The sequence below is a fragment of the Globicephala melas genome, chromosome 20 (assembly GCF_963455315.2).
Source record: "Globicephala melas chromosome 20, mGloMel1.2, whole genome shotgun sequence".
NCBI lineage: Eukaryota > Metazoa > Chordata > Mammalia > Artiodactyla > Delphinidae > Globicephala > Globicephala melas.
Genome location: NC_083333.1, coordinates 8,401,947 through 8,415,653, shown reverse-complemented (window position 1 = coordinate 8,415,653; position 13,707 = coordinate 8,401,947). Strand labels below are relative to the sequence as shown.

Sequence of the window (13,707 nt, the reverse complement as noted above, 5' to 3'; positions counted from 1 at the left end):
CAAGCAGAGGTCAGGCCCCTGGTTGAAACGGCCCTGAACATTCGGACAACAGGGACATGCGCCCAACCCCTCTGCGATGCGTCTGAAACTCTCTTGGCCTGCAGTCTCGCCACCTGACACCAGCAGGCTCTGATTTCCCAGCCTGGGTAGGACTCGGTGGGGTAGGGGCAACCACCCACCTACACGGGGACCTCTTCCCTCCCTTCCTAGGCCCCCCTTCTCAAACACCCTATCCCCCAAGTGCCCACAACCACCGGTCCGCGTGTAGGTGAACTGAAGCACCTCCTTGAACAGGAGAGGTGAGAATTGTATGTTGTGCCCTCTTGGGCGGGGCCCAGTCCTTGGCCGACCCCGAGCAGCAGAGGAATGAGGGTAGGAGGGGGTACCCCACTGCACAAAGAGAACTAAGGCGCGGGGAGGAAAGTGAGGAAACCCCGCGACGAGTCTGTAAGGAGGACCGGGGTCCCTCCAAAGCCTGACGTCAGGAACAGGGTCCAGGTTACCGGCGACGATCGCTCTGGAGAACCGCAAAGACCAAGCTCGGAGACGCCGGATGGCGATGACCAGGTAGCGCAGCGCCTCTCGTTAAATCCGGCCCCTCTGCCTCCGCACGAGAAGAAACTTCGGGCCAGCGCCCCCGCTCCTTCCCGCGCCCGGCCCAGCCCCAGCACGCGGTGCGCGAGGGTTCGCGCCCGCACCAGGCCCCGCGCCCCCCGGTGCTCACTCACCAGCGCACCAGCTGCCAGCGCTTCTCCCCCGGCGCCCGGCGACCCGTCATGCCTCCCGGCCGGCGCCAACTCCCTATCCGCCGCGGGCCTCACGGTGGAGGCGGCTCCGGCTGCCGCAGGCCAGTGCCGAGGGCGCGCTCCGCGGCGCGGGTCCGGCGGGCGGGGCGGGCGCGAGGCGACTCGGCCGGAGCCCAGGCGGTGCGGCCTGCAGCGCGCATCCCCCACGGGCGGCCGCCGGCCCCGCCCCTGGAGCCGGCCGGGGCTGGGTCACCGCGCTCCTTGCCGCGGGGGCGAGACCGCAGCCTGTCCGCCTCGCTCCCTTCACCCACGCCCCGCCTGCCCAGCGGCGCAGCAGAGCGGGCTTTCTGTGGAGCACGGGGAGAGGAGTCAGGTTCTCCGAATTCCACTGTGACGGAAACCTGACTTGCTGAGTGACTCGAGAGGATTCACTTAATTCCTGTGCCTTACTTCCTTATGACACCTGTTCCATCTACCCAGACAGTTATGCATAAAAATAATTAAACTACTATGAATGCTTTACAGATGCGTCTTACAGATTATTGAGCTATTTTAAGGTAACAGTAGTTAAAACAGTATGGCTTCGGTCCGGCACGCTGCCTGACCCTAGGATCAGCTCCACCCAGGCCTTCAAACTACTTTCACCCAGAACTTTAGTTTGAGTTGAGCAGAGACCAACATGGCCCACAGCGTCCTGGGAGCCTGGTTTGAAGGAGCTGAGTTTTAGAAATGTTTATAAACACAGAGATTGTCTGTACATTGCACAGTGCAATTCACCTGCCTCTCATATCAGGACAATCCACATGCTTTGCAGAAGGGAAACTTCTGCAGAGAGGAGAAAATCTAGCTCCCGGTGTAGAGCCCCTGGGAGCTTATCTTCCCCTTAGGGATGGTGGACCCGTGCTCAGGAGCGTTGGAAAAGTTTCCAGCAGAGTCCAAATGCTACTGACATCTGTCACTATATCCATAGGCACCTTCCCCAGGGTGCAACAAAAATCAGGATTACATAAATCCTGAGAATTCTCATCTGAGCTTTCCACTAGGTCTCAACTAAAGAACTGACAGGAAGCAACAGGGAATGAAGAACTTAACCAATACAGAGGCATCATGTAAAAGAAAACAGAGAAAGAGATACAGACAAGATAGTTTGGCAGCTCGCCTTTGACCTTTAAATATAGTGTCTCGCATGAGGCTAGCAATTGCCTTTGAGTGTCCTTTCCTTAAGCTTCCCCAACATAATTAACAAGGAAACAGAATAGAAGGTCTGAAAACATCCCCACCTGTGTGTATGTGTAATATATGTATTTCAAATTAGTGATGGATATGGTGATGGGACAATTAGCCATTTACAGAGGGGAAAAAAAAGCAAGGCCTCTATTTCACATAACAAGATATATTTCAGAAGAACTATAAATGTAAGTGTATAAATATATATATAAGGGAGTAGAAAAAATACATAGGTAAGTATTGTGATATTAAAATGGGGATGGGGCTTTCCTGGTGGCGCAGTGGTTGAGAGTCTGCCTGCCGATGCAGGGGACACGGGTTCGTGCCCCGGTCCGGGAAGATCTGGGCCCGTGAGCCATGGCCGCTGAGCCTGCGCATCCGGAGCCTGTGCTCCGCAACGGGAGAGGCCACAACAGTGAGAGGCCCGCGTACCACAAAAAAAATCTAAAAATAAAAAATAATAAAATAGGGCTTCCCTGGTGGCGCAGTGGTTGAGAGTCCGCTTGCCGATGCAGGGGACACGGGTTCGTGCCCCGGTCCGGGAAGATCCCACATGCCGCGGAGCGGCTGGGCCCGTGAGCCATGGCCGCTGAGCCTACGCGTCCAGAGCCTGTGCTCTGCAACGGGAGCGGCCACAACGGCAAAAAAAAAAAAAAAAAAAAAAAAAAATTCCCTAAAAGGTCATCAGTAGAGGCTAGACAAAGAAATTATGGTTCAACTTAGAATGGAATACTTTACAGTCAGTAAAAAGAATGTTGCCAGAGCACTTTGAAATGTTTTTCAAGTACTCACACAGCCTTAGCCTCTAGCTTCTGTCGTTCCTTCTCCCAGATCTGAAGCCCCACCGTCATAAACTGGGCAACAGGCCCTCAGAAATAATCAGAAGCTAAAAAGTCATACATATCTAATAACGAGCTGAAGAACCCAACCAAATTCTAATTTAGTTTTTGGTACTTTATGGAGAGTTTGGAGGAGGAGCCTCCAAAGCAAGAGCTGCTCTAAAAGAGTAGGTAGACATCAGACATATTTGTTGCCCAATGAGTATTCACCACCCTCTCCCCCACTCAAAATTTTGTTGTTTGGGTGGAGTTAACCCCAGCCCCCAGTTCCCAGGATGAGCATATGACCCAGCCTGGCCAATATGAGCAGTCCATCCCCCTTGCCATGGTGATTGGCTGAAGGATGGCCATGTGACCCAAAACAGGCCAATGGGATGACATTCTGAAACTTCTGCTAGAACCACTGAGAAAGGGAAGCTGTCTTTCCCAGAGGGTTGTTGTCTGGAGGGCTGCCTGCGGCTCCTGAGAGCCACCTCACTTCCACAAGGGAATAAAAAGGGAACAGAGGAAAGAGAAAGGAGAGAGTAGGGCGTTATTTGGTGACATTATTTGAGCACGTGAATCCAGTTTTGCCTGAAACATGGAAAGTTCTTGGTGTTTTCAGTTACATAAACCAGTAAATTCCCTTTTTCTCTTAAGCCAATTTGAATTGAGAAAACTGACTCAATCTGAAATCCTGGAAGCAGAGGCCAAGGCTGATCATGTTGGGAGTGTGCCATGGAGTTCAGAAGGTGTCTTGCCTTCAAGAGTGCTCCCTGCCAGGGCTTCCCTGGCGGTGCAGTGGTTAAGAATCCACCTGCCAATGCAGGGGACACGGGTTCGAACCCTGGTCTGGGAAGATCCCACATGCCACGGAGCAACTAAGCCTGTGTGCCACAACTACTGAGCCTGCGTGCCATGACTACTGAAGCCCGTGCGCCATGACTACTGAAGCCCGCTCACCTAGAACCCGTGTTCCACAACAAGAGAAGCCACTGCAATGAGAAGCCCGCACACCACAAGGAAGAGTAGCCCCTGCCCACCGCAATTAAAGAAGGCCTACGCACAGCAACGGAGGACCCAATGCAGCCAAAAATAAATAAATAAATTTATTTTTAAAAAAGAAAAGAGTGCTGTCTGATCACTCAAGTCACGTCTTCAGGACCTTCTCAGAGCAATGGGCTTTTTTAACCAGGAGTGAAAGGTGACCTAAAACCTATATTAGGATAGGGACTTCCCTGGTGGTCCAATGGGTAAGACTCCGTACTCCCAATGCAGGGGGCCCAGGTTCGATCCCTGGTCGGGAAACTAGATCCTGCATGCATGCCACAGCTAAGAAGTCCACCTGCCATGACTAGAAAAAAAAGAAAGATCCCACATGCCATGAAGATCCCACATGCCGCAACTAAGACCCGGTGCAGCCAAAATAAATAAATAATAAAAAACAAATAAATAAAAAAAATTTAAACCTAATTAGGGTACTAATAATGATTTATGCTTCATCAGGTTCAGCCCAAGATCCAGCCCAGACAGGCATCAGGGCAGAGAGAGTCAGAGCAGGAATCCAAGCTCTGCCCCTTTAAAACTCTTCCTGTTTCCTCCTCCATGAAGTGAGGGAACGAATCAAACTGCACAAAGTGATCTGGGAAGTTCTGGGGTCCTAGGGTGGTGCCTCCTTTCCAGGGAGAGGGCACTAAGTAACTGCCCACTCCCCACCAGATCTTCAAACAGATTAACTCTACTGTTATCTGATTTATGTACTGAGGTTTCATCTGAAGAGTAGCTCCACTGCTAAATAATAATTTTGATTATTTGGACTTTGATTCTTGGAACCCTTGAACAAAGGCGGGATGGGCTGAGCAGGGTGACCCACTGACCCCTCTCCTGCTCTGACATGCTGAGGTTTTTTTGACAAGGTGAACTTGGATGGGCAGCCAGGCCCTGTGTTCAGGAAATATGAAGCGAAACAGAGGAGGAGTTAAGCCCCTGGGGAAGCCCTGAGTTCAAACCCTGACTCTGTCACTTGCTTGCTGGGTGACATTGATTAACCACTTTCCTTCTCTGAGCCTCAGTTTCCTCATCTGAAAGAGGGGGGTGCTAATGCCTTCCCCTGAGTATCACTGTGAAGAGTAACTGAATCAATGCCTGATTATGGTAGAGCCAGTAGGAAGTGCTCTGGAAGCCAGGTTGCTATTATTAACGATTTTATTGTTGTTCTTTGTATTCAGGCTACAGAATGTACCTGGTGAGAGGTGTTCCGGAACGCTACTTCAAAGATGCTCCTGGCCCTGGTTTGGGTGGGATGATTTGCGATGGGGAGGGGTCCCAGCCAGACATTCTTGGAGTCCTTCCAGGGCAGGAGTGGGCTGAGCAGGCTGCCCTGCATTCTAAGTTCCGCCAAGCAGAGGTCAGGCCCCTGGTTGAAACGGCCCTGAACATTCGGACAACAGGGACATGCGCCCAACCCCTCTGCGATGCGTCTGAAACTCTCTTGGCCTGCAGTCTCGCCACCTGACACCAGCAGGCTCTGATTTCCCAGCCTGGGTAGGACTCGGTGGGGTAGGGGCAACCACCCACCTACACGGGGACCTCTTCCCTCCCTTCCTAGGCCCCCCTTCTCAAACACCCTATCCCCCAAGTGCCCACAACCACCGGTCCGCGTGTAGGTGAACTGAAGCACCTCCTTGAACAGGAGAGGTGAGAATTGTATGTTGTGCCCTCTTGGGCGGGGCCCAGTCCTTGGCCGACCCCGAGCAGCAGAGGAATGAGGGTAGGAGGGGGTACCCCACTGCACAAAGAGAACTAAGGCGCGGGGAGGAAAGTGAGGAAACCCCGCGACGAGTCTGTAAGGAGGACCGGGGTCCCTCCAAAGCCTGACGTCAGGAACAGGGTCCAGGTTACCGGCGACGATCGCTCTGGAGAACCGCAAAGACCAAGCTCGGAGACGCCGGATGGCGATGACCAGGTAGCGCAGCGCCTCTCGTTAAATCCGGCCCCTCTGCCTCCGCACGAGAAGAAACTTCGGGCCAGCGCCCCCGCTCCTTCCCGCGCCCGGCCCAGCCCCAGCACGCGGTGCGCGAGGGTTCGCGCCCGCACCAGGCCCCGCGCCCCCCGGTGCTCACTCACCAGCGCACCAGCTGCCAGCGCTTCTCCCCCGGCGCCCGGCGACCCGTCATGCCTCCCGGCCGGCGCCAACTCCCTATCCGCCGCGGGCCTCACGGTGGAGGCGGCTCCGGCTGCCGCAGGCCAGTGCCGAGGGCGCGCTCCGCGGCGCGGGTCCGGCGGGCGGGGCGGGCGCGAGGCGACTCGGCCGGAGCCCAGGCGGTGCGGCCTGCAGCGCGCATCCCCCACGGGCGGCCGCCGGCCCCGCCCCTGGAGCCGGCCGGGGCTGGGTCACCGCGCTCCTTGCCGCGGGGGCGAGACCGCAGCCTGTCCGCCTCGCTCCCTTCACCCACGCCCCGCCTGCCCAGCGGCGCAGCAGAGCGGGCTTTCTGTGGAGCACGGGGAGAGGAGTCAGGTTCTCCGAATTCCACTGTGACGGAAACCTGACTTGCTGAGTGACTCGAGAGGATTCACTTAATTCCTGTGCCTTACTTCCTTATGACACCTGTTCCATCTACCCAGACAGTTATGCATAAAAATAATTAAACTACTATGAATGCTTTACAGATGCGTCTTACAGATTATTGAGCTATTTTAAGGTAACAGTAGTTAAAACAGTATGGCTTCGGTCCGGCACGCTGCCTGACCCTAGGATCAGCTCCACCCAGGCCTTCAAACTACTTTCACCCAGAACTTTAGTTTGAGTTGAGCAGAGACCAACATGGCCCACAGCGTCCTGGGAGCCTGGTTTGAAGGAGCTGAGTTTTAGAAATGTTTATAAACACAGAGATTGTCTGTACATTGCACAGTGCAATTCACCTGCCTCTCATATCAGGACAATCCACATGCTTTGCAGAAGGGAAACTTCTGCAGAGAGGAGAAAATCTAGCTCCCGGTGTAGAGCCCCTGGGAGCTTATCTTCCCCTTAGGGATGGTGGACCCGTGCTCAGGAGCGTTGGAAAAGTTTCCAGCAGAGTCCAAATGCTACTGACATCTGTCACTATATCCATAGGCACCTTCCCCAGGGTGCAACAAAAATCAGGATTACATAAATCCTGAGAATTCTCATCTGAGCTTTCCACTAGGTCTCAACTAAAGAACTGACAGGAAGCAACAGGGAATGAAGAACTTAACCAATACAGAGGCATCATGTAAAAGAAAACAGAGAAAGAGATACAGACAAGATAGTTTGGCAGCTCGCCTTTGACCTTTAAATATAGTGTCTCGCATGAGGCTAGCAATTGCCTTTGAGTGTCCTTTCCTTAAGCTTCCCCAACATAATTAACAAGGAAACAGAATAGAAGGTCTGAAAACATCCCCACCTGTGTGTATGTGTAATATATGTATTTCAAATTAGTGATGGATATGGTGATGGGACAATTAGCCATTTACAGAGGGGAAAAAAAAGCAAGGCCTCTATTTCACATAACAAGATATATTTCAGAAGAACTATAAATGTAAGTGTATAAATATATATATAAGGGAGTAGAAAAAATACATAGGTAAGTATTGTGATATTAAAATGGGGATGGGGCTTTCCTGGTGGCGCAGTGGTTGAGAGTCTGCCTGCCGATGCAGGGGACACGGGTTCGTGCCCCGGTCCGGGAAGATCTGGGCCCGTGAGCCATGGCCGCTGAGCCTGCGCATCCGGAGCCTGTGCTCCGCAACGGGAGAGGCCACAACAGTGAGAGGCCCGCGTACCACAAAAAAAATCTAAAAATAAAAAATAATAAAATAGGGCTTCCCTGGTGGCGCAGTGGTTGAGAGTCCGCTTGCCGATGCAGGGGACACGGGTTCGTGCCCCGGTCCGGGAAGATCCCACGTGTCGCGGAGCGGCTGGGCTCGTGAGCCATGGCCGCTGAGCCTGTGCGTCCGGAGCCTGTGCTCCGCAACGGGAGAGGCCACAACAGCGAGAGGCCCGTGTACAGCAAAAATAATAATAATAATAATAATAATAATAATAATAAAATAAAATGGGGATGGATTGTTTTAAGCTTGGCATCAATGGCAGAAGCCATACAGGGAGAGATTAATGGATTTGACTAAAATAAAAATATTTAACCTTAGCACATAACAAAAGTATAATAAGCAAAATTAAAAGGCAAATGTCAAACTGGTTTAAAAAATATATGCCTGTATTTGAACATCCATATTCATAGCACTGTTATTCACGATAGCAAAGGAGTGGAAGCAGCCCAGATATCCATGGATGGATTAATGGATAAGCAAAATGTTGTCTACACATACGATGGAATACTATTCAGTCTTAAAAGGGAAGGAAATTCTGACACGTGCTACAACATGGATGAACCTTGAAGATACTATGCTAAGTGAAATAAGCAAGTCACAAAAGAACAATACTGTATGATTTCACTTATATGAGGTTCCTAGAGTAGTTATATTTATAGAGACAGAAAGTAGAATCATGGTTGCCGAGGTCTGGTGGTGGGGAGGGAAGAGGAGACAGTTACTGTTTAATGGACACAGCATTTCAGCTTTGCAAGATTAAAAGAATTCTAGAAAGGGATAGTGGTGATGGCTGCACAACAGTGTGAATGTATTTAATACCATTAAATTGTACACTTAAAAATAGTTACGATAGCAAATTCTATGTTATGTACACTTTACTACAATAAAAAATTTAAATGTTGAAAGTTTTTAGAATAAAGAAATAAGAAATGATAAATTCTCCAATAGAGAAATGGGCAAAGAATGTGAACAAACAATTCACAGAAGAAATATAAATAAATAGACACACTTTTTAAAAATATATTTATTTATTTATTTTTGGCTGTGTTGGGTCTTTGTTGCTGTACACGGGCTTTCTCCACGTGCGGTGAGTGGGGGCCGCTCTTCATTGCGGGCGTGGGCTTCTCATGCCGTGGCTTCTCTTGTTGCCGAGCACAGGCTTTAGGCCAGCAGGCTCAGTAGTTGTGGCTTGTAGGCTCTAGAGCGCAAGTTCAGTAGTTGTGGTGCAAGGGCTTAGTTGCTCCATGGCATGTGGGATCTTCCCGGACCAGGGCTCGAACCCATGTCCCTTGCATTGGAAGGTGGATTTCTAACCACTGCGCCACCAGGGATGTCCCTAGACACATTTTTAAATGTCAATATTACTGGAAATTAAGTATTTGAAAAATGTAAATGTGATGTTATTTTTTTACTTGTCAAATTTGGAACAGTTGGTTGTTTTTGTGTTGTTGTTAATTATCTCATGCAGGGTTTGTATGGAGAAGGGAAGTAGGCTCTCCCAATCATGACTGAGGTCAGTGTACAAATTGGTTCAATTATTGTGCATGGCAATTTGACAGTATGATCAAAAGCCATCAGATGTGCATTTCTCTTGACTTAGTAATTTCTCTTTTTGGAATTCATCCTAAGGAGATAATTAGAAATGCGGGGGCGGGGGGAGTCTTTGTAAAAGAATGTTCCTTGCAACATTGTTTGCAATAGAGTAAAACTGAAGACAACACAAAAGTCCAACAGGAGATTAGTTAAGTGAAGAAGCAAGTCCATATGATGCGATATTATACAACTACTAAGAGAGACTTTTATTGACATGAAAAAAACAAGATATATTTTGAAATGAAAAAAAATGTTACCAAGTAGAACTAATATATTAAAATATTTGTACAAAAATCTGGAAGAACTACAGGAACATATGTAAAAAGTGATTTATCTCTGGGTGGGTGAAGTTATAGTGACTTTTATTTTATAGTTTTTCTTATCCATATATTCTAATTTTTCTAAATAAACATTATGTGCAATAAGAAAAAAGACAATAAAAGTCACTTTTCAAATGATTAAGCTACCAAGATATTTGCCACATGGCTGTTTTTTAGTTGTTGTTTTTTTTTTGCGGTACGCGGGCCTCAGCGTTGTGGCCTCTCCCGGTGCGGAGCAGAGGCTCCAGACGCGCAGGCTCAGTGGCCATGGCTCACGGGCCCAGCCGCTCTGCGGCATGTGGGATCTTCCCGGACCGGGGCACGAACCCGTGTCCCCTGCATCGGCAGGCGGACTCTCAACCACCGCGCCACCAGGGAAGCCCCACATGGCTGTTTTTAACATTAAAAAATAGAAACAATCTAATTATCAAACAATATGAAAATGGATAGAGTACATTGTAGTTTATCAATACAGTGGAACTACACTCTGTAGCAGGAGAAAAATGTTCATGCTACGTTGCTAAGCCAAAAAGCAGACTACAAAATAAGATGTTTAAATTATACATAATTAAGATTTTATATAATAAAATTTTTTAATGCCAAATGTTAGGATTTGTTATGACCAAAAGGTATAAGTGGACAATTTTGTTTTTATATCTTTACTTATCAAAAATTCCTAAGTTTTCTACAATGAATAATGTGGGGAAAAAATTTTAATTTTGATACATAGGCATCGATTGGTGAATGAAAACATTTAATGAATTTTAGGATATTTCCAACATACAAGTGGAAAGAAAAAACACAATACAGAACAGGGTGTGGTGCTATATGATGTCAGTACCTTAAAAATGGGGAAAAAAGGGCTTCCCTGGTGGCGCAGTGGTTGAGAGTCCGCCTGCCGATGCAGGGGACGCAGGTTCGTGCCCCGGTCCGGGAAGATTCCATATGCCACGGAGCGGCTAGGCCCGTGAGCCATGGCCACTGAGCCTGTGCGTCCGGAGCCTGTGCTCCACAATGGGAGAGGCCACAACAGTGAGAGGCCCGCATACCGCAAAAAAAAAAAAGAAAGAAAAAAAAAAGCATGTGTGTGTACGTATACACAGAATTTGTTAATGGTGGAAAACTGGGCAGAGAAGTTGAAGATGGAGGATGAGGAAGTTTTTACTTTTATAAGTATCAGCATGTCTTTTTTTTTAAAGTATTTTTAAGAATTGTCTGCGTAGTCTGTATATAATTCTGTACTATCTGGGTGGTGAGATTACGAGCTCTTTAACTTCTTTAAAAATTTTTTAGATTATTCAAAAATGATAGTGTATTTCAAACAAATAAAAAACTACAGCCAGCCACAAATAGCCAATTATCTTCAAGAGGCTGCAAGCATTGTGAAGACTCCACAGAAACATGGGGGGAAAAAGTTGTGATATAATATGGGTAAAAAAATCAGATATGCCAGGGAGTTCCCTGGTTGCCCAGTGGTTAGGACTCTGGGCTTTCACTGCTGTGGCCCGGGGTCAATCCCTGGTCAGAGAACTGAGATCCCACAAATTGTGTGGCATGGCAAAAAAAAAAAAAAATCAGATATGCCATGAAGATGACTATATAAATCATCATTCATACGAACAAACTAGAAGATAATACACAAAAATAATACTAGTTGCACTAGGGCAGTAAGATTACAGGTATTTTTGTTACTGCATTTCCCAACCTTTCTGAAGTATAATTCTAATGCTTCTTTAACAAAACACAATATTTAAAAGAATTGGCTGAAGGAAGTGGTACGTTTAAGGCAAAATGTGGAGCATTACATGTGGCAAAGCTAATACAAAGTTAGGGAAAAATTAAGGAAAAAAGTGGCCACAGTTACACCAGATCATGAAAGAACTGGGGAGCTAGCTGCCCAAGATCATGGAAAGTGGTCTGAAATGGAAGAACTTCAGGCACAGGTGGTGGAACCTCTCAGGATTCCTTCAATGAAGTCTCCCAGGTGAGCATCTGAGCTCTCTGCCCTAGAAGGAGGAGGATGTGGGCAGGAATGAGGCAGAGGGGATGTGTCTGAGGCTGAATTGTGGCCTAGTACACACACACACACACACACACACACACACACACACACACACACACACACAGAGCTCATTCCTGTTGCCATGCTAGTGGTTGAGGAATGATCTCAAACTCCAAAAGTCAGAGCTGAGATTTTAGGGACCATTTTATCCAAATCAGCCATTTCACCCCTGAGCAGAGTGCAGACTTGCCCTAGTTTGATCTTTCATTCTTAAGGTAAGCTGACTAAAAGGCTTATCCACAGTAACTTCTGGTTGGGTCTCCAGTCCCAGAGCTCCCAGTCCCTCTAGCCACAGCATCCCAAGGGACCCAGATTGGGTGGTCTTTTGGGGTCAGGACAGATGGCCAAAGTCTTTGAAGAAAAGAGGGTATCCCTGTAACACTGTCACCTGCCCCCCTCTTTAGAGCATCTTGGTGTCCACCATTGCTGGAGCACTCAGTGGGCAGCAGCCTGGCAGAGAACAGCAAATGGGGCCCAAGTTGAGGAAGGTTGTGCCAGATATCTCCTTCCTCCAGAAGGTTTCCACACCTTTCTCTACTCTGCTTGTGTCCCAGGAGGTCAACCTATGCAAGCAGTGCCAATGGACCCCCTTAACTTCTGGCTTCTGATTGGGACTGGCTTGAGGAGGCGCCAGCAGAGATGGGGAGGAAAGAGGAGAGTGAGGCTGGGATATTTATTCCTCAGCTCCCTCCCAGGTCCCTGTGGGTCAGATGCTTCATTTTAAGGAAAGCCACAGCTCCTGCCAGGTAGCCCTCTCCCCATACCCATCCTTTCTGAATTCTCATAACTGCCTTCCTGTCCCTCCAGGCCTAGGGATGGTAACATCTCTGCCTATCCTTTGTTCTTAAACTCTGCCCCACAACCTTGTAGATAGTGCCTTAACTCTCTTCAAATGATTCACATTTTAAATGTGCTGTCTGTTCCCTGCCAGGACACCGACAAATGCAGAGCTGTTACCACTGTGGGTGCCTTCTGCCACTGCTGGAGTCAACTCCTCTCTGAGGGGCCTGATGAAGCCCACCTCTGGCTTTTTTTTTTTAAGCCACTGATTTTATTTTATTTATTTATTTGGTTGCACCGGGTCTTAGTTGTTACAAACGGGCTCCTTAGTTGTGGCATGCAAACTCTTAGTTGCGGCATGCATGTGGGATCTAGTTCCCTGACCAGGGATCGAGCCCCGGCCCGCTGCATTGGGAGCACGGAGTCTTAACCACTGTGCCACTAGGGAAGTCCCCCACCTCTGGCCTCGATCGGGCTGGAGTTTGAATCCTGGCTCTGCTGCTTACAATCTGGGTGGTATCAAACTTAACCTCTCTTGAGCCTCCTTTTCCCCACCTACAAATGGGAATAAACCTTTCCAGTAGGATTTCTCTGAAGTTTCAATGAGATTATGTGGGTAAAGTGCTCAGCTCAAAATAATGTTACTTCTGAGGCCTGATGTACACTTTTTATACAATTTAGTCTTCTTTGACTTGGTTACAAGTTTAATTTTGAAAATAGAAATATGATCTTTTTAAGTATTTAGTGGATGGCTTGGCATATAGAACATGCTTAATAAGTGTTATCATCAACATCATCATCCGCAATATCATAATCTCCGTGTGTCATAATATGTCTCTGGGTCTCCCCATAACGTCAGGTATAGGACCCTGCAGTCAGCTTTGCTCAGTGTTACTGTCCTCTGTGTGCTGACTGATTGTTAACCCCCTCCAAGGAGGCACCTCAACGTCTCCTTGCCCAAAACTTAAGCCCTAGCTCTGCTGGTTCATCATTTTCAGTTATTCCTTGGATGCTTTTGGGCACATCTTTTGTTGTCTCACATGTGGATCTTCTTCCTGCAAGTGTCCCACCGACAGCCCTAGGGGCCCAGCTGGGAGCTTGGCCCAGTGCAGGACTCTGTCAGAAGCACTTCTTGTGGCAAGGCTAGAGCCCCCCATGACCAGGCAGGGCCACCCATCAGCTGGAGCTGTTTGCTTCAGCTGGTGAAAAGCCAGAGTCCCAGGATCCATCTTTTTTTTTTTTTTGGCTGTGTCGGGTCTTAGTTGCGGCATATGAGATTTTTCATGTGGTGCGCAGGCTCAGTAGTTGCG

At 48.5% G+C, this 13,707-nt stretch overlaps 1 protein-coding gene across 2 annotated transcripts in view; it reads right to left on the bottom strand.

Moving 5' to 3' along the window:
• The window catches only part of RAP1GAP2 (RAP1 GTPase activating protein 2), a 217,824-nt gene extending 216,958 nt beyond the window's left edge, over positions 1 to 866 (bottom strand). For both annotated transcript variants that reach the window (XR_009560476.1, XM_030861781.2), the window contains exon 1: positions 729 to 866. Coding sequence is in view for 1 of the 2 variants with exons in the window: in XM_030861781.2 (XP_030717641.1) it covers positions 729 to 778 (50 nt within the window). In the remaining variant the exon portion in view is untranslated. The remainder of the gene's footprint in view (positions 1 to 728) is intronic.
• Positions 867 to 13,707: the final 12,841 nt, after the last annotated feature.